Source organism: Rhinatrema bivittatum, chromosome 8 (genome assembly GCF_901001135.1).
Source record: "Rhinatrema bivittatum chromosome 8, aRhiBiv1.1, whole genome shotgun sequence".
Taxonomy (NCBI): domain Eukaryota; kingdom Metazoa; phylum Chordata; class Amphibia; order Gymnophiona; family Rhinatrematidae; genus Rhinatrema; species Rhinatrema bivittatum.
Window position 1 is genome coordinate 34,520,262 of NC_042622.1, and position 24,736 is coordinate 34,544,997.

A 24,736-nucleotide genomic window follows, 5' to 3' on the forward strand; every position below is an offset into this window, starting at 1 on the left:
GAGAGGCTAAGTGTATTTTGGAAAGTTTAAAACTCTCAAATTAAATTTTCTATTTTGATTCTCCAAAAACTCAATCTTCCCTTCATTTTCTGTCACAGATTTACTTGAACTCTTTGAATTTCTACTATTTGCGTATCTGAAGAAATTACTTTCTTCTCTAACTTTGCTATTCTTTCTTCTATATAGGTATTATTCTTTAAAGCTTCCTGGACAGTCGTAGTGAGATTATTTATTTATTTTTATTTATTTTATTTAGGTTTTTTCTATACCGGCATTCATGAACAGATCACATCATGCCAGTTTACATTCGAACAAGGGGTGCATAGAACAATAAAACTATAAACTGGTCCATTAGGGTTGCAGTTACAATGAAACAAGGTAATAAAACAGGGAGAAGACGAGGAGAGCAGTATAGGTTAAACATAAGTTAATTATTTACATTGCCAGGAGGCTACATTGTTTGAGTGGAACTGGAGGTAGTTAAGAGTTGTCTGGGAAGGCTTGTTTAAATAACCAAGTCTTCAATCTTTTCCGGAACGTTGGTAAGCAGGGTTCTTGGCGCAGATTCGTGGGGATGGAGTTCCAGAGTGAGGGCTCTGCAGTCGAGAAAGCCCGGTCTCTTGAAGTTGTGTGCCGGGTGGATTTTGTGTTCGGTACTTGGAGGGATCCTCTGTAGGCTTCTCTGGTTGGTTTGTGAGAGACATGTGGGCTAAACGGATATTGAAGGTCCAGAGCTATAAGGTGATGGATGGACTTGTATATGATGGTGATGGACTTGAAGATGATTCTGAAGTGAATGGGGAGCAAGTGAAGATTTTTTGAGATTGGTGTGATGTGGTCTCTTCTTTTGGAGTTTGTGAGAATTCTTGCAGCCGTGTTTTGTACCATCTGTAGGGGTTTGGTGTATGAAGATGGAAGGCCCAGAAGGATGGCATTGCAGTAATCTAATTTTGCGAAGATTATTGCTTGTAGAATAGTTCTAAAGTCCTGAAAATGAAAGAGTGGTTTTATCTTTTTCAACACTTGGAGTTTGTGAAAGCAGTCCTTAGTGGTGCGGTTTACAAAAGCTTTCAGGTTCATTTTATTGTCAATTATGGCTCCTAGGTCTCTGACTTGAGAAGACAGAGGGATGTTTGATGAGTAGCTGGAATAGTTATTGTTTTCTGGTGCAATAAGTATTAGTTCTGTTTTTGAGGCGTTTAGAATGAGATTCAGGCTGGAGAGTAGGTCATTGATTTTTGATCTGCAAGATTCCCAATATTCGAGGGTTTTGGCGAGGGATTCTTTGAGAGGGATTACTATCTGAACATCTGCATAGATAAGGTGTTTGAGTTTAAGATCTGTTAGGAGCTGGCACAACGGGAGTAGGTATATGTTGAACAAGGTGGGTGATAAGGAGGATCCCTGTGGGACTCCTATAGGTGCGTCATGACGGGAGGATTCTTTATTGTGGATTTTCACTTTGTAGCCTCTGTTGTTGAGGAAAGTTTTGAGCCATGTAAGGGCAGTACCTGCAATTCCAATGGATGTGAGTTGGTTTAAGAGGCTTGTGTGGTTAACGGTATCGAAGGCGACTGAGAGGTCCAACAGGATCAGTAGGAATGAATGACCTTTGTCAAGACCCAGGATCAGGTAGTCTGTCAGTGATACCAGGAGGGATTCTGTGCTTGACGCTTTGCGGAATCCGTATTGTGAGGGGAAGAGGATTTTGTTGTCTTCGAGGTAATCTGAGATTTGCGTGTTGACTAATTTTTCCATAATCTTAGCTATGAGTGGTAGGTTGGCGATTGGACGGAAGTTGTTCGGGTCGTTGGGGTCTGAGTTTGGCTTCTTTAGAAGTGGTTTGAGGGAAGCCATCTTGAGGTCATCTGGGTAGAAGCCTTGTGATAAAGAGCAGTTAGTGATGTCTGCTAGCGTTTGTGCTATGGCATCCGAGATGGACAGTAGAAGTTTGGTGGGAATATGGTCTGCAGGGTGAGTGGAGGGCTTCATTTTATTCAAGATTGATTGTATCTCTTTTGCTGAGGTGAGTTCGAATGCATCCAGGTGCCAGGATTTGTTGTTTGTTCGTGGCGAAGAGGTCAGAAAAGGAGTGGTGGAGTTGGGCAGCTGAGTTACTAGCCTGCTGATTTTGTCCTGGAAATACTGGGCCAGTTCTTCGGCTTTAGCTTGTGCTTGATTGCTAGGGATAACTGGTGAGGTGGGTTGAGTGAGGTTGGAAACAAAGGAGAATAGGGCTTTGGCGTCAAAGACTAGATCGTGAATCTTGTGCACATAGAAGTCCTTTTTGGATCTGGAAGTGGAGGTTTTGTATTGGTGGAGTGCCTGTTTGTACGCTCCGAGTGTGCTCGTGGAGGGGGCTTTACGCCATTTACTTTCCTTCTGTCTTAAGCTATGTTTCAATTTTCTAAGCTCATCGGTGAACCAAGGTTGTCTTTTGTGCGAGTTTGTATTATGTTTTTTTGTTGTAAGGGGGCATAACTTGTTAGCTATGGTTTCCGTAATTTTGTTCCATGATAGGAGAGCTGTGTTGGGGTTGGTGAGATCTATGTTGGTGAGTTGTGGGATTAGGTGATTGCTGAGGTCTTCTAGGGAGCACGTTCTTCTATATTGGAAGGAGGTTTGGGTTCCTTGTGCCAGGCTTGTTTTATTTATTGTAAACTTGGTGGTGATAAGGGTATGATCTGACCAGGGAATCTTCTTGCATTTCGGCTGGGAGGGATGCTTGATGCCTGAATTGACGAAGATTAGATCAAGCGTATGGCCTGCTTTGTGTGTAGGTTTGTTGACTATCTGGTTGAAACCTAGGGCAGATAGTGCCAGGAGGAAAGATTCGCAGATAGTTGAGGGAATTGGATCGTCAGCGTGTAAGTTGAAATCTCCCAGAATGATTGCTGGGGCGTCCAGATTGATGGTGGTAGTGATTAGCTCAATGATAGGCGAGGTATTGGTTTCTAAGAGCCCAGGTGGGGCGTAGACTAAAAGGATTTGAAGTTGATCTGAAGAGAAGAAGCCAATTTCCAGTTTAGGTTCCGATATGACAGAGTGTTGTTTGAAACCAAGGTCTTTTTTTGTTGCTAGTAGGATGCCTCCCCCTCTTTTTTATTTAGTCTGGGGAGGGAGAAGATTTTGTATTGCTGAGTTGGAAGTTGATTTATTATTGCGGTATCTGTTGGTTTTAGCCATGTTTCTGTTATGGCACATATGTCTGGTTTGGCTTCTTATTGACTTTTGTACATGGTTTTCCCATAAGAATTTTTCCTGATGTTACTTGAGTAACTCAATTGAGACGAAAAAATTTTATTGCCCTTAGAAAAGAAGTACTAGATAGAGGTGCGCAGTTTACCTTAAAGTACCCGTGTAGATGCTTTATAAAGCATAGAGATAGTAGATATATCTTTAATACCCCAGAACAGCTTCGAAGTTACTTAGATACTCACCCTTAGACACTGTTCAAATGGGATAACAATGTTTATTATGTGGGAATAAGTTTAGAATAATATGTTAGATTAATTGCTTGTTATTTGCTCCAAGCCAACATAGCTTAAGGGTTCTCTTTTTTTCCTTAAAATTACCTATGTTTGGATGTTATGAAATATTTTCTGGAGGAACTGTTTTGTTTTTTTTTTACCTGATATAAGTGTGAAATCTTAAGTATCCATATTTGCTTTGTATTTAAAAATGAAATGCAATAAAAATAAAATTAAAAAAAAACAAACTACAAATTTTGCATGAATAACATCTGCAATAAGGTTAGAGTTACTGCACCATTTGCTATTTTAGTGCTTCGCATAGGTATTTTATTGCAATGTGCGTTAAATTAATCGCGCCCATGAGATTTTCACTACAGACACTTTCTTGTGTTGGGCTGCAGAGAAAGAGAGAGAGACTCTTTATAAGGTCTCAATAGTAGTCAATTATTTATATCACTATAGGAGGGACAGCTAATAACTCAAGGTGAGGTTTTGGTGGTGGTTTTGGGGTCAGTTTGACATGCAGAGTGAGACGTATGAACAGCACAACACAGTACAGTACACTTCGGTGAAGATTTGATGTCATTTGGACTGAGGAAAATCTCACAAAGATAAGATTTATTTTATTTATTTATTTAAAATTTTTATATACCGACATTCATCCAGGATATCACATCGGTTCACAGTGTAACGCAAACAGACGTCATGCATGGCGCTTTACATAGAACAAATAAAACATGTTAACAAGGGAATAAGGGGGTAAGAAAACATGGGAGAAATTGCATTAAATAATAAACAAGATTTGCAATTATATACATATGTACAAAATGGGGAGACTGAGAGACAAGGGATTTGTACAATGTTCTCTCGCCCTAGCTTGATGGACTCTATAACAGGGCTCTTGACTCTTATTGCTTGTCTAGGACTCCAACTGATAATAATGAGGCACCCACTCTGCCTTTGATCAGATATGTGAGGTTTTAAAAAAGTCAGTTCAGGTCTTTGGCAAACTGGGAGTGTGATACTGTATGTGAATTCAAGGACTAGGGGGCGCTCCATGAAGTTAGCAATTAGTACATTTAAAATAAATTGCAGAAAATTGTTTCACTTAGTACACAATTAAACTCTGGAATTCATTGCCAGAGGATGTGGTTAAGGCAGCTAGTGTAACTGGTTTAAAAAATGTTTGGATAAGTTTTTGGAGGAGAAGTCCATAAATTGCTGTTAATCAATAGGGAGTAGCCACTGCTTGTTACAGGCATTAGTAGCATGGGATCTATTTAATGTGTGGGTACTTGCCAAGTGGTTCTGACTTGGCTTGGCCACTCTTGTATACAGGATACTGGGTTTGATGGCCCCTTGCCCTGATCAAGTATGGCATATCTTATGTTCTTATGTTATATTCTTATGTATTGCTAGCTTGCTATGTTTTCTGAAATATAGGTGTTAGTCATAACATTTCAGGTAATTAACATAGGCTAGCATCTGGAACCAAACAATACTTGCCCTACACCCTGCTTGCTGGAGTGCTAGAAATCACAGGAAAGGGAAGTTGTCCCCAGTCACAAGTTATGAATTACTTTTTCCAGAAGGATGATGTATTTTTTAATAATTATATTTAAATTAAATTTACAGAATCAATATTTTTTCTTAATTTTTTTTGTGAACCACTTTGATATAAATGGAACTGTGGTAAATCAAATAATGATACCTATATATACGTAATGTATAATAGACATTTTCTTATGTCTTCACAGAAAGCTGACTTGTTTCCTCTTCATTCATGTCCTGCATATTGAAATTAGTTCCCTCATTGTTACCATATGTCTAGTTGTATGTTAATGTTGTTTTTATTACATTTATGTCATGGTATAGCACAAGCAGACTGATATTTGACAAAATAGTCTATGGTTATTGCCTAGGTCAGTGGTTCTCAACCTTTTCCCCATTGTGACACACCTGATGGACAATGCTCACATGTGTGACACACTGCTCATTATAATCCATGGCAGAAATATTTTTAAAAAAGGACCAGTGTTACTTTTATTATTAAGAATGACACAAGAGAAAGATAAGTACTCTTTCTGAACAGAAATTACATAAATATTAAACCACCTACCAGAGCAGCACCAACTTCCAGCACTCACAGTATCCACCTTACCCAAGAAAAGGCAACACGTGAAAATATTACACCAGGCCTTAAAACTCCAATACTCTTCCTGTTAGGAAAATGGAACAAGTCAGGCTGCTATAGAGCCCTACACAGAAACTATACGCTAGCAGAATACCTCACCTCAGGTAGACCCTCACCTAACAAAGAATAAAGAGACCATAGCGCATAAATAGAAACATGCAGACCAAAACTGAACTGGGAACTGCAATAAGCCAGAGACTCTATATGCAGTGCAACAAAGGAAAAAGAGAAACATCACCAGTCCTCATAAAACAAATCAAGAAATATAAAATCAATAGCAGTAAAACCATACTAATAAAAAGAACAGATTATGTCAAAACAGCTGATAAATGGAATATCCAATAATTAAAAACTCATCAAAAATTTCCAGATACCAATAAAATATTTCAAAACAGCAGACACAAAGACCCAATAATTAAAAATAAGGATAAAAAAGTGCTCTGTTCTCCATACCTGGAAATGTTTGCTTTCCAGTGCCCTGAACTTGTGAATTTGGAAGGGGGTGGAGTTGCTTGCAACTTTCTCCTCTCTCTGCCATACACAAGCTTGCTCTTTCTTACACTTTCATAGTGGCTATAGAAAGTCTACACCCCCCTTTAAAATATTCACCTTTTGTTGACTTATAGCCTGGAAGTAACTTCATTAAACTAGTATTTGTTCCATGTATCCACCCATCTTGCCCTACAACTACCAAGTGAAAAATATACTCCAAAATTCCTCAGAAAATGAAGTAGAAATAATGGAATAGAATGATTGGATAAGTATCTCCCCACCCCCTTGTACTTCTGTAGCAATCCTAAATGCTTGAAGCTCTGGTATAACCAATTGCCTTCAAAGCCAAGTGTTAAACTGTACAGATTCACATAAGTAAATTCATCAGTTCCTGTTGGTTCTCTCTGCTGGGTACTACATTTCAAAGCAGACTCACCCATGAGCACCAAGGAGCTATCAAAAGAACTCTGGGACACAGTTGTGGAAGTCATAGATTTTGGGATGGATACAAAAGAATTGCAAAATCCTTGAATATCCCTCTGAACAAGGTCACGATGATTATTAAGAAGTGGAAGATGTATGATGCCACTATGATCCTCGCTAGATCAGACTGTCCCTTCAAATTGGTTGACTGAGCAAAGAGGTAACCAAAAGGCTAATGACAATTTTCAAAGAGCTTCAGGCTTCCATGGCAAAGACTAATCAAAGCATGCATGTGACGAATATCTCAAACATTCCATAAATCTGACTTGTAGAGTAGAGAAGCAAGTAGGCAAGCCACTACTCAAGAAAGTTCATCTTGAATCCCATTTGAAATATGCAAAAGAACACTTGTGGGATACTATAGCCATATGGCAAAAAGTTTGTGGTCTGAGGAAATTTAAAATAGAATTTTTGGCCTGAATGCAAAATGTTACATTTGGCACAAACTCAATACAGCACATCACCCAGAGAACACTATCCCTCCTGTGAAGCATGGTGGTAGCAGCATCATATTATGGGGATGTTTTTCATCTGCAGGGACTGGGGTACATGTCAGGATAGAAGAGATAATGAAAATTTCTTGAAGAACACATATGTGCACTCTGGAACAGAAGTTCACCTTTCAGCATGGCAACAACCCAAAGCATATAGCCAAAGCTACACTGGAGTAGCCAATCCCTCGCACACAGAGAAATTACCCTTCTAATTCACCCCTCATGCCCTCCAACCTTTCATCCCATTTACATAGAAGGTTAATCCCCATCCTAATATCCCCCCTCACTCAAATACTAGGCCTCTCACTAATCTCATTACTTCTCTTCAACGCACAGTCACTCAAAAAAAACCAACACATCTTCTCTATGGCCTCCTAACCGATTTGAAACCTGAAATCTGTGCCATAACTGAAACATGGCTAAAACCCCCAGATATCTCCCTTCTTAACCAACTTCCCACTGACACCTATGTCTTTTCCTTACCCCGCAAAAAGAAAAGAGGTGGGGGTCTACTCTTAATCGCTAAAAAAGAACTTAAACTTACACTTCAAAATTGCAACCTTCCTAATGGATACCAAATTGGTTTCTTCAAATCTAAACTCCTCCAAATCTGCCTTATTTATACCCCTCCTGGTCTCCTTGAAAAAGATCCATCCCCACTTATTGAATTCTTTGCCGAATCTCTTGCCCCAGAACTCCCTACTATCCTTCTTGGGGATTTCAACCTTCATGTGGATTCCATCCCGCAATCACCATCCTGTGAAGCTTTCATCTCCACCCTTGAAGCAATGGGCCTCAAACAAATCATCCACTACCCCTCACATACTGCTGGCCATACACTAGACCTCATCTTCACTAACTCTGCTATCAACACCATGAATCCTCCTTCATGCATCACTGTACCATGGTCTGACCACTATATAATCAAAACTACACTAGCACTTCCACCATCTACCCCCCCCTACACCTCCCCAACCACACTCCTTCGAATACCGAAAAGCCTATACCCTAGATACTCACCACAGCATGCGCAGACATTTCTAACCAAATCAACCTATCATCAGCTGACAAAGCCACCTCCACTTGGTTTGAAGACACCCTCAACATTGCTAACCAAACCTGTCCTATTGTGACAGAAACTATCAAACCTACCCAAGTAAACAAAAAACCATGGTACTCACTGAAACTCAAAAATCTTAAAACCCTCCTCAGGGCCTCTGAAAGACGATGGCGGAAACACCCCACTTCAGCTGCCAAAACAACCTATTACCAACTCATGCATGACTACCGAAAAACCATTCTTGAAACTAAACGAGAATACTATGCAAAAAAAATCCACAACTTCCAATACAACCCCAAAGCTCTCTTCACGATGATCACTAACCTCACCAGAAACCCCCCCACGCAACCCCAAGAATCCTCCTCCAAAAAATGGTGTAACGACTTAGCCTATTTTTTTCAAAACAAAGTCACCTCCCTCTCTGCACAATTTCCCCTCAACCCTAGCAACGTGCTCCTTCCTACCAACAACCAGTCAGCCACACTTTCATCCTTTGACCCTGCCTCCTCCTTGGAAATAGAAAACATCCTTAAAAAAATGAGACCATCCTCACACCCCTCTGAAACTATCCCTACCAAGCTCCTCCTCTCTATACCCAAAATAATTGCTAAACCCTTTGCTAACATTTTCAACCTCTCTCTCGAACAATGTACAGTACCTTCCATACTCAAACAAGCAGTAGTCAAACCCATTCTGAAAAAACCCAACCTTGACCCCTCTAGTTTATCTAATTTCCGACCTATCTCAAACCTCCCATTCCTCTCGAAAATCCTAGAAAAGCTAGTCAACAATCGCCTTTCTGACTATCTTGAACAACATAACCTCCTCCCTACCACACAATATGGTTTCCGAAAACACCTTAGCAAGGAAACCCTGCCATTATCCCTAACAGACACCATAATCAAGGGCATGGACACCGGAAATACCTATTTGCTAGCTATGTTGGACATATCCGCAGCGTTCGACACCATCAACTACGACATTCTCGTCAAAACCCTCATCAGTATAGGTATATCTGGAACTGCTCTATCCTGGATTAAGTCATACCTGCAAAATAGACACTACACAGTAATCATTGACAACAACAAATCTGACCCAATTAACCTTGACCGAGGTGTCCACCAGGGTTCCTCCCTTTCCTCAACTTTATTTAACATATATATGCTCCCTCTATCCAACCTCTTCACCAATCTTAACATAAAGCACTTCATCTTCGCAGATGACGTGCAAATTCTTTTACCTTTTACTGAGACCCTGCAATCTGCTCTTCTAAAATGGGATTCATGCCTTAACTCTATTAATCACCTACTCACTAACATGCACTTAGCTCTCAACCCTCAAAAAATGGAACTACTTATCATTTCCAACAGTCAACCTGCATCCCCCATCCCCCTATCCCATCTCTCCTCCACCTTCCCCACTCACACTCGCAGCCTGGGCGTCATGATTGACAACCAACTCAATCTGAAACCTTTTTTTAAATCTATCCTAAATGATTGTTACTTCAAGCTGCAAACAATTAAAAAAACTCAGGCCTCTACTTTACTTCACAGATTTCCGCACTGTCCTACAAGCCATCATTTTCTCCAAAATTGATTACTATAACTCCCTCTTCCTCTGCCTCCCCTCCTCCCATATCAAACTTTACAACTTTTACAAAATGCCTCAGCCCGCATCCTTACCAATGCAAAAAAAAGTGATCATATCACACCCACGCTTATAGACTTACATTGGCTACCAATAAAATCAAGAATCTTATACAAAACCTTGTCCCTCATTCACAAAAGTATTCTAAATGAAAACCTCCACTGGATCAACCCTGTGTTCATACCTTACACTTCTACAAGACCAATTCGCTCCGCCTCCCTTCAATCAAATCTACCAGACTCACCTCCACAACAAAAAGAGCCTTCTCTTTTGCTGGCCCCACTCTTTGGAACTCCATGCCCCTTGAACTACGAACTGAAACCTCCACCCCCAAATTAAAAAAACAAACTAAAAACCTGGCTGTTTTTACAAGCATTTCCCGCAAATTCCTCCCGCTGATAACTGTAAATACTCAGTACTGTAATTACCATGATATTGATATGCACTTCCTCATGCCTATTTCTACTCTCGCGATCTGCTTTTGCCTCTATTATTTATACAGTTAATCAACCTTTTTTCTTTCTGCCATTATTCCTCAGTGTCAAATGTAAATACCGCCTCCTTATATAATCAATTTTATACCAGTTTCCTTATATAAGCCTATGTAACCAGTTTGTTGTTTCCATGTTCCTTGTAAAAGTTTGCTGTTCCATGTTCCTTGTAAAAGCCTCACCTTGTTATCTGGTGTCGCTCTCTTAGTTCTGTGTAAACTGATACAATGTGCAAACGGATATCGGTATATAAAAACCTCTAAATAAATAAAGAACAAAAAGATTAATGTCCTGGAGTGGCCAGTGAGACCCCTTACCTCAATTCAATTGAAAATCTATGGCATAACTTGAAGACTATCCACTCTCCCCAAGGAACCTGACAGAACCTGAACAGTTTTGTAAAGAAGAGTAGTCTAATATTGACAAATCTGGGTGTGCAAATTGATGGAGAACTGTCCCCACAAGTCCACAACTATAATTGCCTCCAAAGGTGCTTCCTCCAGGGGCTAGAACAGGGGTGGGCAATTCCGGTCCTAGAGGGCTGCAAACCATTCGGGTTTTCAGGATATCCTTAATGAATATGCATGAGAGAGACCTGCATACACACTGCCTCAGTTGTATGCAAATCTATTTCATGCATATTCATTAGGGGTATCCTGAAAACCCGACTGGTTTGCAGCCCTCGAGGACCGGACTTGCCCACCCCTGGGCTAGAATCATATCCATTTGGATTCAGTTTTGTTTTTTGGATGCACATAATCTTTGTCCCCCAATACATTTTTGACCCAGAAAAGTATATTGTGTTGATGAGTGGAAAAATGTAAATGCATGCAAGTCTGACACAGAATATGAAAATTGTTCAAGGAAATGCAGATTTTCTATTGCTACTGTAAGTGTATATGAGAGAGAGATCGTGTGTATACATGCATATGTGTATGCACGTGTACACACACACACACATGAAGTCCCTGCCTCAGTGATCTTACAAGCTGTCTTGGTCTCAGACAACTGAATATGATGCAATTTGTCCAATCTCTCAAAGGGTGTTAACAGGAAAACCCTTATTTCTACATTCCAATCCCATTATCTTGTTTGCTAGCTGTTTGTGTGTCACTGATTCCAACTTCCTCCTCAGGCTCTTCTGCAACTGAGTCAAGGTCTCCAGAGTCCCATGACTACCTTTGGTGCCAGCATTATGTGCAGCCCTTCCTCTTTCGACATTAGGTTGTTGGAGGGCTGCAGCTTGTTCTTGATGCATGTACATATGATGTTCTGCCATCATGTCTTTAACTTGCCACTTTAATCATAGAACCATTTTTTTAGGCATGTGTTGACCAGCCTCCTGGATACCTCAAACCTTCTGCCACTGCTGCTATAGTTTCCCGGATGGTATCCATGAAGAACATCGAACTCTTGATTTCCTTCTTGCCAAATGGAGCATCGTATGTCTCCAGGACATTTGTCATAAGCAGCTCATTTTCTTCTGTGGTGTAGTACATTACATAGGCATGTTCTCACTCAATATGCTGCACTGCTGCCTGCCCTACCTGACTGAATTCCAGGTTCGGACTGATCAGCCTATTGAATGCTTGACTATTTGACATCTTCTTTCATGCCTTCATACATTCACTCTTAATCCTCTCATGTCCTGTGCTTTCCAGTTAAATGCTACATACATGCATAGCTCAGAAAAGACAGATTGGCAATTCCTCACTCAGACTCTCTCTTGCTTACAGAAACACACACACAGAGGATTGATTGGTGAACATAGAGGGAACAAATATAAGAAGACACAGAAATCATTCAAAATTTTCTCTACACAAACTATTCTCAGCAAACTCCTAGGTCCATTAACTCTTCTCCTCCTTTTCACAGCATTGACGGAGTTTCCTGATCAAATGGCTGTCTTCTGAGCTTTTTTTTTTTGTGTGTGTATGTGTGTGTGTATTTGTGTTTTCCTGGGATATTTCTAAAATCTCACATAACCAAACATAATAAATGTGTTAAGATTATTTCATGTTTGTTGCACACTTAATTTTTGTAAATACCTAGCATACTCAGCAGATTTAAGGTAGGACGAATTTCTTCGGTAAGACAAGATTATTTAATAAGAACATAAGAACATGCCATACTGGGTCAGACCAAGGGTCCATCAAGCCCAGCATCCTGTTTCCAACAGTGGCCAATCCAGGCCATAAAAACCTGGCAAGTACCCAAAAACTAAGTCTATTCCACGCTACTGTTGCTAGTAATAGCGGTGGTTATTATCTAAGTCAATTTAATTAATGGCAGGTAATGGACTTCTCTTTCAAGAACTTATCCAGTCCTTTTTTAAACACAGCTATACTAACTGCACTAACCACATCCTCTGGCAACACATTCCAGAGTTTAATTATGCGTTGAGTGAAAAAGAACTTTCTCCGATTAGTTTTAAATGTGCCACACGCTAACTTCATGGAGTGCCCCCTAGTCTTTCTATTATCCGAAAGAGTAAAAAATCGATTCACATCTACCCGTTCTAGACCTCTCATGATTCTAAACACCTCCATCATATCCCCCCTCAGCCGTCTCTTCTTCAAACATATTGCCCTTTAGTGAATAGAGACCTAATGTGATGGGAGACACATTCCTGTTGCAAATGATTTATCGTAATCTCCAGTCACAGAGAGGGTGGTGGATGCCTGGAATGCCCTTCCGGAGGAAGTGGTGAAGACCAGAACTGTGAAGGACTTCAAAGGGGTGTGGGATAAACCCTGTGGATCCATAAAGTCTAGAGGACGTGAATGAAGAGTGGGTGGCTTGCGGGAATGACGGCTACTTCCTGGAGATAATACCCTTATTCAATAAACATACACACGGTTAATGCGACTCCAACATTGCTCCAAGCTTCAACGGCAAGAGGAAATGTGGAAAAAGATTTGCATTCACAAAAACCGGGGAGTAGCTAGCTTGTTACAGCGGTTACTACCCCAAACCAAATAAGCTTGATACTTCACTTTCAATGCATAACCAGCATAGCTCTCTGCTTCAGCGGCAGGGGAGAAAGTCTGATACTCGTGCATATCCAGCATAGCTCTCTGCTTCAATGGCAGGGGAGAAAGTCTGATATTTCGTGCATATCCAGCATAGCTCTCTGCTTCAACGGCAGGGGGAATGAAGAAAAGTGGATCTATATACAGACAACAACCAACAGGGACTGAGTCGCGTAGTCTGGGTAGACAAATGGGCATGGGTGTAGCTTGCTTATTGCGGCGGTTACTACCCCTAACTAATAAAGCTAGATATTTCACTTAGATGCAGCTCCAACACTGCTCTTTGCATTAATGGTGGGGGTGGAAGGGAAATAGAACCAAAGGGTTACTAAGAGCCAAGAGTAACAGATAAGTATGAGAAAAAAAAAAAGTGCAAAGCTTGCTGGGCAGACTGGATGGGCCATTTGGTCGTCTTCTGCCATCATTTCTATGTTTCTATGTCTATCCATGTTTCTCCAAACAAGAACTAAAACTAGAATTACCAAAATGTTTAATTTATTATTCATAGTTTTTTTTTGACCTGGCATTTTCCTTCTTTTCCTTTGTGGCTTCCAGCTAACTCTGAACCAGAGATGGAATCTGGAACCATGGGTCTTCATTCGCAACTTCCCAGGAATTTTCCCCCCTGTTCTCTATATCTCTTCCCAACATATTGTAGTACAGTCTTTGCAATGACCATCCTCTGCCTTCCAGAGCTTCTGTAGCCATGCACCTAAAATCTGTCCACTGGATATTGCTGTTGTACGATGACTTGTGTTCCCCCAACCCCAGGGGCTGCAGGCGCTGCCTCTGCAACATACTCAAACTGCACCTGTTCAGTGGAATACCTCAGCTGGGAGTTGATCCCAGTTCTCTCTGCATGACACTGCAACACTGCCACTGAGCTACTAGGCCAGTCCCTATTGGTACTTTTTATGCCATATGTTTTTATGTGATAATAATTATAGTTGTTGGATTTACATTTAGAAACAACCTCTTTAGCTATGTGAGTTTGAATTTCCTAGTGCTACTTTATCTCATAACCCTGACCTCATTTCAAGGACTTATGATGTCTCTATTTTAGGATTGCTAATTAAATGAGTGAACAGTTAAATGTTTTATCTTGTTTAATCAAGGATTACTTTTCAGTGCATTTGCTGCTCCTTTTCTTTCTCTGCATACTTTATATGTGGGGCAGCTTGTTGTCCACTTATTGTCTGGTTGTATGTTTAGTGACAAGCATTATCAAATGTTTTCAATTAAGATGTGTAATGGACAATATATACACATAGTTTTCAACTACATAAACTAAAGCGATATTCAAGCACGGAACCCGCATGGTTTATTATGTTTGAAGCTTGGGTTGATGTGTGGATAAAAATTTAAGACAGGCTCGCATTTGCCGGTGCATGCACACAGATGCACTGATTTTATAACATACATGTATGAGCATATATGCGCTTGTATTAAGAAATGGGCTATCCGCACATAGGTGCGATCACGATTTTATATTGATGTGCACATGTGCGTGTGAATGCAGTCTCGAACGTGTAAGTGGGGGGGAATTTTAGTAGGTATGTGCGGCAGTGCAATAGGCCTTTTTCCCAGTTCGCTCCCAGTTTACCTCAGTAAAGGAGAGGACTTCCTAAACTCCCTAGCTAACTTGCCTCCCTTTCATTCTGTTACCCCGACCGTTAAAACCCCGCTAATTAGCATATTTTTTTTGTTATATGACTTACACGCTGTCCATTGCAGAAGTAAACTTATGCGGCAGGGGACCCCGGCACGCACTTGTGTGCATAAATACTTACACATTGGATTCATGCTACAGACCCGTCCTACCCATGCTGTGCCCAGACCATGCCCATGCCCTTCCCCTTTTAGTGAGAAAAATATTTATGCGCGTACCTGTGCTAGTTTTAAAATCTGCGCTAGTCCAAGCCACACGAATATCTTCAGTGAAGGGCTTTTAAAATTCACCCAAAAGGGCTTGATTTTCAAAAGCATTTCGATGCTTAAAACTGGATTTTACATGTGTAAATGCACTTTTTCCATGTAAGTAGGCTTTTGAAAATTGCTAAAATATATTATATGTGTAAGTGCATTTTAAGCATGCAAATAGGCTTTTGAAAATTGATACAATTGTATGTTACATTTACATGCATAGCACTTTTGAAAATTACCTCTATAGTTTTCAACCATGCCTCTTCACAACTCAGGTTTTTAATGCAGCTAAAAAGAACTGTACTGTGGCTGAAGATCTATTTCTACCTCTGTAATTTTTTTTTTTTTTTTTACCTGTGTAGATCTCGACTAAGCTTTTGAAAATTACCTCTAAAAACCTGATGGGAAGTGAAAATGGAAACTTTTGTATACTGACAGGTTACTTTAGTAATGCACAGAAGATAGCAAGATACCAACTGTGGCAATGGTTGCCCATTTTCCCATTCAGGGCAAACTTGCATGTGTCCTAAGTTTTCAGTATTTGCTCCAAAATAAAATGGCATAGTAATTTTCATGGCTCTAATTCTGTAAATATGATAAATATTTAAAGTAATTTAAACTGCTATCCTGCACTTTTCTTTTAGTTTTCTAGCTAAATGGATGTTCCTCCCATGATCTACTTCTGAGTCTTCAGGACTCATGTCTGAATCCATACTGTGCTGGAGTAGAGATATCATAATCTTTGTCTACCCAATTTTAAATAGCATTGTAAGCTTCAAATGTATCTTAAGTATTGTTTGATGATATGTGATAGTGATATTACTTTCTAGAGTGGTCTTAGGAAGAGTCTGGGTTTCTTGGAGGAGTGATACAAGGAATGAAATCCTGCAAACAAGCTTCCATTAGTGGCAGCTGGGATGTAGCCTTGCAGTGTGGACAAGAATTACTGGGCAATGTGGATGGTCCAATGGACTTTTTTTTTTTTTTTTTTTTTGCAGCTGTCTAATATAAATCAAATAAATAAATACTATGTTACTTTGGGTTTTTATTGTTGTACTTTGTTGCTTTTCTTGGTCACTAGTTGAGCAGGAATCGCCTTCTCTGGCAGTGTTACATAAATGTAATAAGATAAAACATGAATTGTGTTGAATTCTCACCTGTTTAAATGTCTTAAAGATTCTATGATGTGCATCTTCTCCACAGAGCAATCCTCACCCTTTGGTTTGGGCTAAACTGAAAGGATTTCCATTCTGGCCTGCTAAGGCACTGAGGGATAAAGATGGGCAAGTTGATGCCCGCTTCTTTGGACAACATGACAGGTAGGAATTGAACCAAGAATCATTTGTCTGATATGTGCAATTATTATTTTGAAGTTTATGTAGAACATGTACATTTTTGGATTTTTTAACTTTTATTTTTGATCTGAGAAGGAAATGCATTTTATTATAATTCTAAATTGCTCTTTACAGAGAGAGTCCATTCTCCCAGTAGTGCCTTAAGTTGATTAGGAATAAATCAGGACTTACTTTTTTTCTGCTTTTTGTGCAGGGTTGCCACTTCACCCAGGTCAATTCAAAAAATTATGATCCATTCCTGATTTTGGTTTATTACATGCATTAAAATGTAGTCCTACAATTCCATGCATGCAGAGGGACAAAACAAGAAATGGATCAGCTTGGTTGACCTGCATGATGTGGCAACTCTGTTTCTATGAGAATTTGAACTCTAAATTTTTGGCTAAGAATATTTTGTTTAATTTCTTTGAACTGTGTGTAGCTGCTTTCCTGCTTGTTCTTTCCACCCTGCTTTCTGAGACTGATCCCCGCTTGGAGGCTGGGAATTTCTGGTGTGCCTGTTCATTTAGGAAGAACGGTCCTTGCTGTCTCTGTTGGTAACCTTAGAGTAACTGGCAAGGGAATTTCAGTGGAGCTGCAGTTTTCAGAGCACAGTCGTTGCACCATCTGCATTCAGCTCTCTGGGTTGAAAGTGGGGACATTTAGCCAGACTTGAGCCTGAGTTACAGTGAATTAAAACAACTCAGGATTTGCTTTATCCAGTACTGCTGGCACAGATATTTAAAAAATGGAGAGGAGTCCTCACTAAACGTTCAGATAGAATACCGATTGTGGATCACACATGCCTGCCATAGTCTGCTCCTCAATTTAAAAAAACAACAACAAATTACAACATATTTATTTGTTAGTTAAGTTTATCTCTTGCCCATCCAGTCATGTGTTGCAGCAGCATTCACTAGGGCACCATAATAGGTCTTTCAGGAGGTGACACAAGTGGTAGATCAAGGAAGTGCACATTATTGAGTTTACAGAAGTTAATGAAGTTTAAAGTATCTGGTACCATTTTCCTCTGAGTAGCAAATCATTACCTTGTTCTCCAATGAATTTCATCTTAACACTTTTTGAAAGATTTTTTGTAGTCATAGCTTTAGTTTGCATAATTTTAAGTTGCATCATTAGAAGCAAAATTGATTCAGTGCTTTACTTATGTTAATATATATTTCAGGGGCTGTTGTAATTGATAGCATGATAAATATTTACTGGGTTTTTAACATGTGAAAACTTCTTTTCTCATTTTGTGTCTGTTGGGAAAATACTTAATATGTAGGCCCCCTAATGAATTAGGTTTCTATCTAGGTTTTTTTCATTATTTAAAAAGGATACATTTTACCTTGGTTAAATCAATATTTGAAAAATAAAACAGGTATTCTAATTTCACTTTTCATTTTTGTTGCACTGTATGTACACAGGGCCTGGGTTCCAATGAATAACTGCTACCTCATGTCTAAAGAAATTCCTTTTTCTGTGAAAAAGACTAAAAGCATCTTCAATAGTGCAATGCAAGAGATGGAAATTTATGTTGAGAACATTCGCAGAAAGTTTGGAGTATTTAACTATGCGTCTTTCCGGACACCCTACACGCCTAACAACCAGTTTCAGATGTTACTGGATCCTGCAAATCCAAGCATTGGAACTGTAAAGACCGACAAGCAAGAGAAAATCAAACTAAACTTTGACATGACAGCATCACCGAAGATCTTAATGAGTAAACCTATGTTGAGCAGTAGCAGTGGGAACAGGATTTCTTTAACTGATATGCCACGATCACCTATGAGTACAAATTCATCGGTTCACACTGGATCTGATGGTGAACAGGATGTAGAGAAAAAAGCAACTTCCAGTCACTTCAGTGCAAGTGAGGAGTCCATGGACTTTATTGACAAGAATACAGGTAAAAATCTGGGAAAAAGCAGTTCATACAGTTAAGAATCAGGAAATAACTTTTAATAGCAGTTGTATTTGTGTGTATTATTTCATGTAGAGTACCTTACAAAAGTCTTCACACACTTGTACATTTTTCACATACAAATCAAAATGCATTCATTTCACTAATCTGTACAACATATTTACTCAGTACTTTCATTGTGAAAGAACAATTTTAGAAATATTCCAAAAGTAATTAAGAATAAAAAGCAAAAAGTCTTGATTGTATAATTCTTCACAACTGTTGACTCCGTAGCTGATGGAAGCTCCTTTTGTAGTAATAACAGCCGTGAATCATTTATGGTAAGTGTCTACCAACACAGTGGTGCAGTTTTTGATCATTCTTCTTGGTAGAAGAGCTCAAACTCCTTTAAGTTGGCTGGGTATTGTCTGTGACTGCAGTGTTCAAATCTTGCCACAGGTTTTCTGTTGGATTTAGGTCTAGACCACTCAACTAGGTCACTTATTTTTTTCCATTGTTGCTTTTGCTTTGTGCTTAGTATCATTGTTCTGCTGAAGGTTGAATCTTCTCCCTAGTTCCAGGTCTGTGGTAGCCTGGAACAGGTTTTCTCCCAGGACAAGCAGGATGTTAGTCCTCACATATGGGTGACTTCATTAGATGGAGCCCTATTACGGAACACTTTTGTCAAAGATTCTAGAAACTTTGACTGGCACACTGAGCATGCCCAGCATGCCTTGATCCCTGTGCCCACAGGGGTCTTCCTTCAGTCTCTTTTTTTCCGTGCTGCAGTTTGCCTTGCGTTTAGGAGCTCTGTGAGATTTTTTTCTCACAGAAAAACTTGAAGTTTTACTTCACAAATAATTTCCCTCACGGGTCTCCCTTCGCGTACATTTTCGACACTCGGTGAATACTATTCTGTGTTCTCTGGTCGGTTCCTGTCACCTCACTGTCTGTTCCCCTGGGTTACCAACCGTTTGCGGCCCTCTTTTTTTTCTCTTCCTTTGTCTATCACACTCGGTCCGCCTCATAATGCCCGCGGGTGTCCTTGCTGCGATCTACCACTGGGTCCATCAGGGCTAGAGGGATAGGGGCATCCATGGTTCCCATTGATGCCGTGGAGGCCACCATCAACCCCGTTGTGGCCACTATTGATGCCGTCGAGGTCGCAGTCGATGCCGCCATCGATGTCTGTGCCGCTGCTGCTGGTGCCACTGACACACCCGTCGATACCTCCATCGATACCTCAGTGCCCTCGACTAACGAAAATGCTCCATACTTCGGGATCCCAACCAGAATCCCCATGTAATTCTTGGGTGAAAAACAACGCCAGGAGCAGTAGAGGCACGGTGACTGTCCGTAACCGATGCCATTCAGAACAGCTGTGGCATCTTCCTCAGTGCTGGAGAATGACCATGCCGAGCACCGTGGGAAACATCGTCACCGCCACGGTAACCTTCTGCCACTGATGCCATCCTGGACATCGGTGGCAGTTTACTCAGTGCTGGAGAATGACCGGGCTGAGCACCGAGGGAAACATCGCCGGCACCAACAGGGTTCTGCATTCGGTGCTGGCACCGATACCGCATCGGCATCGAAGTCCATCAAGCCAGTTGCGAAGCGGGCCCGGGTACAAGAGTCTCCATGCTCCTCTGCACCCAAGGCACCGAGGCGTTCCCCACTGACACCGGTGCTGGGTACTGAGCCACCACAGATCCATGTGGAAGTGCCAGTAACGCCTAGCCTGCCTCCCCCTGTAGCTGCGTTACTTATACCGACTTCCAGGGAGGAGCTGGACATCCTCGTCCACGAGGCTGTCCTCAATGCCTTCCGGAGTTTACAATCTCAGTCAATGCCGGCCCCCATACCGGCACCAACACCAGAGCCATCGATATTCGCACCATTGCGACACCTCCTCATTGCCCTCATCAGTACCCTACCAACGACAGCCTAAGTGAAGGACGCCGACTCGTCCTTCTGAGCCTCCATAGGCCTGTATACCTATCCCAGGATCCTCAAAGGGCAATGGGGACTCTAATCCCGTTTCGGCAATGATCCCATCGAAACCTAAACCAACCTCCTCTCGAGCCTTCTCCACCAGAAGAGTGGAGACTATCCCTCCAAATGACATCTCCTTTGCCACTTTTGTATAGGAAATGTCTGAAACATCCCTCTCAACCTGGTCACTACAGAGGACCAGAAGTTTTTGGGAGGGTCTAGGTCGTAAAATCTTCTGGGGATCCATGTTGATTTTTTTGCTTCAGTGTTTACTGAAGAGGATGTTGGGGAGATACCCGTATCAGAGAAGATTTTCATGTGTAATGATTCAGATGGACTGAACCAAATCACGGTGAACCTAGAAGATGTGGTAGGCCTGATTGACAAACTGAAGAGTAGTAAATCACCTTGACTGGATGGTATACACCCCAGGGTTCTGAAGGAGCTAAAAAATGAAATTTCAGACCTATTAGTAAAAATTTGTAACCTATCATTAAAATCATCCATTGTACCTGAAGACTGGAGGATGGCTAATGTAACCCCAATATTTAAAAAGGGCTCCAGGGGCGATCCGGGAAACTACAGACTAGTTAGCCTGACTTCAGTACCAGGAAAAAATAGTGGAAAGTGTTCTAAATATCAAAAGCACAGAACATATAGAAAGACATGGTTTAATGGAACAAAGTCAGCATGGCTTTACCCAAGGCAAGTCTTGCCTCACAAATCTGCTTCACTTTTTTGAAGGAGTTAATAAACGTGGATAAAGGTGAACAGGTAGATGTGGTATATTTGGATTTTCAGAAAGCGTTTGACAAAGTTCCTCATGAGAGGCTTCTAGGAAAAGTAAAGAGTCATGGGATAGGTGGCGATGTCCTTTCATGGATTACAACTGGCTAAAAGACAGGAAACAGAGAGTAGGATTAAATGGACAATTTTCTCAGTGGAAGGGAGTGGGCAGTGAGGTGCCTCAGGGATCTGTATTGGGAGCCATACTTTTCAATATTTATAAATGATCTGGAAAGAAATACGACAAGTGAGGTAATCAAATTTGCAGATGACACAAAATTGTTCAGAGTAGTTAAATCACAAGCAGATTGTGATAAATTGCAGGAAGACCTTCTGAGACTGTAAAATTCGGCATCCAAATGGCAGATGAAATTTAATGTGGATGAGTGCAAGGTGATGCATATAGGGAAAAATAAGCCATGCTATAGTTACACAATGTTGGGTTCCATATTAAGAGCTACCACCCAAGAAAGAAATCTGGGCGTCATAGTGGATAACACATTGAAATCATCAGTTCAGTGTGCTGCGGCAGTCAAGAAAGCAAACAGAATGTTGGGAATTATTAGGAAGGGAATAGTGAATAAAACGGAAAATGTCATAATGTCTCTGTATCGCTCCATGGTGAGACCACACCTTGAATACTATGTACAATTCTGGTTGCCGCATCTCAAAAAAGATATCGTTTGATGGAGAAGCTACAGAGAAGGGCGACCAAAATGATAAAAGGAATGGAATAGCTCCCCTATGAGGAAAGACTAAAGAGGTTAGGACTTTTCAGCTTGGAGAAGAGACGGCTGAGGGGAGATATGATAGAGGTGTTTAAAATCATGAGAGGTCTAGAATGGGTTAATGTGAAACAGTTATTTACTCTTTTGGATAATAGAAAGACAAGGGGCACTCCATGAAGTTAGCATGTGGCACATTTAAAACTAATCGGAGAAAGTTCTTTTTCACTCAACGCACAATTAAACTCTGGAATTTATTGCCAGAGGATGTGGTTAGTGCAGTTAGTGTAGCTGTGTTTAGAAAAGGCTTGGATAAGTTCTTGGAGGAGAAGTCCATTACCTGCTATTAATTAAGTTGACTTAAATAATAGCCACTGCTATTACTAGCAACAGTAGCATGGAATAGACTTAGTGTTTGGGTACTTGCCAGGTTCTTATGGCCTGGATTGGCCACTGTTGGAAACTGGATTCTGGTCTTGATGGACCCTTGGTCTGACCCAGTATGGCATGTTTTTATGTTGGTATCACACATTGCTGTTTACCAGCTTTGTTTGACACAACACCGAGGGAACCTCACTGCCATCAACATGAAGTTCGAACAACATGTGATTGCTTCGAAATGTCCTCCCATTGCCAGCAACAGGACTCTGTACTAGATGGTGAACGTGGCTTACGGCCTCTGATTTATGGCCCGAAGTCCAAGATAAACTAGCTGATCTGCCATGCACTGCAGATCATCTCTTCGTGCACAAGGTCCAGCAGACAGTACCTCAATTGCAAGACCACCGTGAGACCCTGCGACAGCTCTGTTTCTTGCAAATCTTCCCTCCTCGGCTAGAAAACCAGCGAAGAGGGATGCTAGAAGGACCTTTTACCGCCCACATGAGTATTATCCAGCTCCCGCGTGAGACCAACCAGTCCACTTCAAAAAGCACATAGACGTCAACAGCTGATATCCAGATCACACCAACTCCGCCAGTCGTGCAGGTTTCTGGATTTTGGAACCTTGCTAGATAACAGAATGGTCAATGCTACTGAGGACCAGGGCTCAGGAACACCGTTCTCAGGACACAGCAAGGCAGAGGATCTTAATCCCGCTATTTCCTACTTCCAGGGAAAATAGGTGACCTCCGCCCATCCTGGACCTCAGAAATCTCAACAAATTTCTTCAGAAAGAAAAGTTCAGTATGGTGTCTCTCAGCACCATGCTTCCCTTACTACAACAAGGAGGTTGTCTCTCTTCTCTGGACCTTCAATAAGCTTCATAATGAGTCAACAGCATTTTCAATACCAAATTCTGCCATTCGAACTAGCTTCGACATCTCATGTATTACACCAAATGTCTAGCGGTGATTGCTGCTCATCTATGAAAAAACAGCATTCACGTGTTTTCTTACGTGGACAACTGCCTGATAAGGAGTCAATCCAAACAAGGAGCTTTAAATTCTCTAAGACTCACTGTAAATCTACTAAATTTGCTGGGATTTCTGATCAACTACCATAAATCCAATATGGATCCGTCTCATCTCCTTGCCTTTATCGGACCATATCTGGGCACTATAGTCCAAAATGCCTTCTTGCCCAACAACCGCGCAGACGTCCTATCAAACTGTCCACATCCCTGCATGCATGCAACATAGCTTCAGCCCATCAATTCTTTCCATTGCTGGGCAACATGGCTTTCACGGTCCATGTCACTCCTATGGCCATGGGAAAAACTCAGTGGACTTTAAAATTTCAGTGGCGCTAAGTCACTTTTGTCCTTGATCCATGTCACCGATCCAGTAACCAATTCCTCAGGTGACCTTGGCCATGGTCACATCCATCTTGGGTTGGGGAGCTCGTATTAACAACCTCCAAACCCAAGATGTGTAGACGCCGCTCGATGAACATTCTCAGATCAACTTCCTGGAACTTCAAGCCATACGTTATGCCCTTTATGCCTTCAAACACTGCCTCTCACACAAAATTGTGTGGATACAGACAGAAAACATAGTGGCAATGTGGTACTTGAACAAGCAGGGACTCACAGGCTCTTATCGGTTCTACCAGCAAGCCACGCAGATTTGAGCCTGGGCCCTTGCACACTCCACGCATCTCCAGGCCACTTATCTAACAGGCATACCGAATGTACTAGCAAACCATCTCAATCAATGTTTCCATCCACACGAGTGGTCTCTGAACCCATGTGTAGCGAGCAAACTCTTCTAGCTCTGAGGTCAACCAACCATCGACCTCTTTGCATCCGAATTGATCCACAAAGTGGACAGATTCTGCTCCCTACACAGGCAACGACACACGTTCGCCATGGAAGCCTTTGCTCGCCCCTGGAACAAAGGCCTCCTATATAAGTCTCCTCCGATACCGCTCATAGCCAAAAAAACTCTTGTAAAGCTGCAGCAGGACAGGGGTTTAATGATTCTCATACCCCTGTACTGGCCTCGACAAGTATGCTTCCCCATACTTCTCGACCTATCAATCCAGGAACCAATTCGCCTGTCCACAGTTAAATCTCAACACAAAATCACGGCAATTTATACCAACCAAACCTTCTGATCTTTTCACTAATGTTTTTCGGGTATTTGTAGCTTCACGAAAACCTTCCACACGTAAATCTTATGATTCGAAATGGACAAGATTTACCAAATGGTGTACACAAAAAGGTATTGGTCTCTTTCCTGCCCCACTCCATCTCTATTAG

The 24,736-nt window shown here is 41.2% G+C and overlaps 1 protein-coding gene across 9 annotated transcripts in view; it reads left to right on the forward strand.

Annotated features, from left to right (window-relative positions):
- ZMYND8 (zinc finger MYND-type containing 8) overlaps window positions 1–24,736 on the forward strand; it is a 423,241-nt gene that overhangs the window by 273,353 nt on the left and 125,152 nt on the right. For all 9 annotated transcript variants that reach the window (XR_003858448.1, XM_029614639.1, XM_029614638.1 and 6 more), the window contains 2 exons: window positions 16,493–16,608; window positions 18,054–18,535. Coding sequence is in view for 8 of the 9 variants with exons in the window: in XM_029614639.1 (XP_029470499.1) it covers window positions 16,493–16,608; window positions 18,054–18,535 (598 nt within the window). In the remaining variant the exon portion in view is untranslated. The remainder of the gene's footprint in view (window positions 1–16,492; window positions 16,609–18,053; window positions 18,536–24,736) is intronic.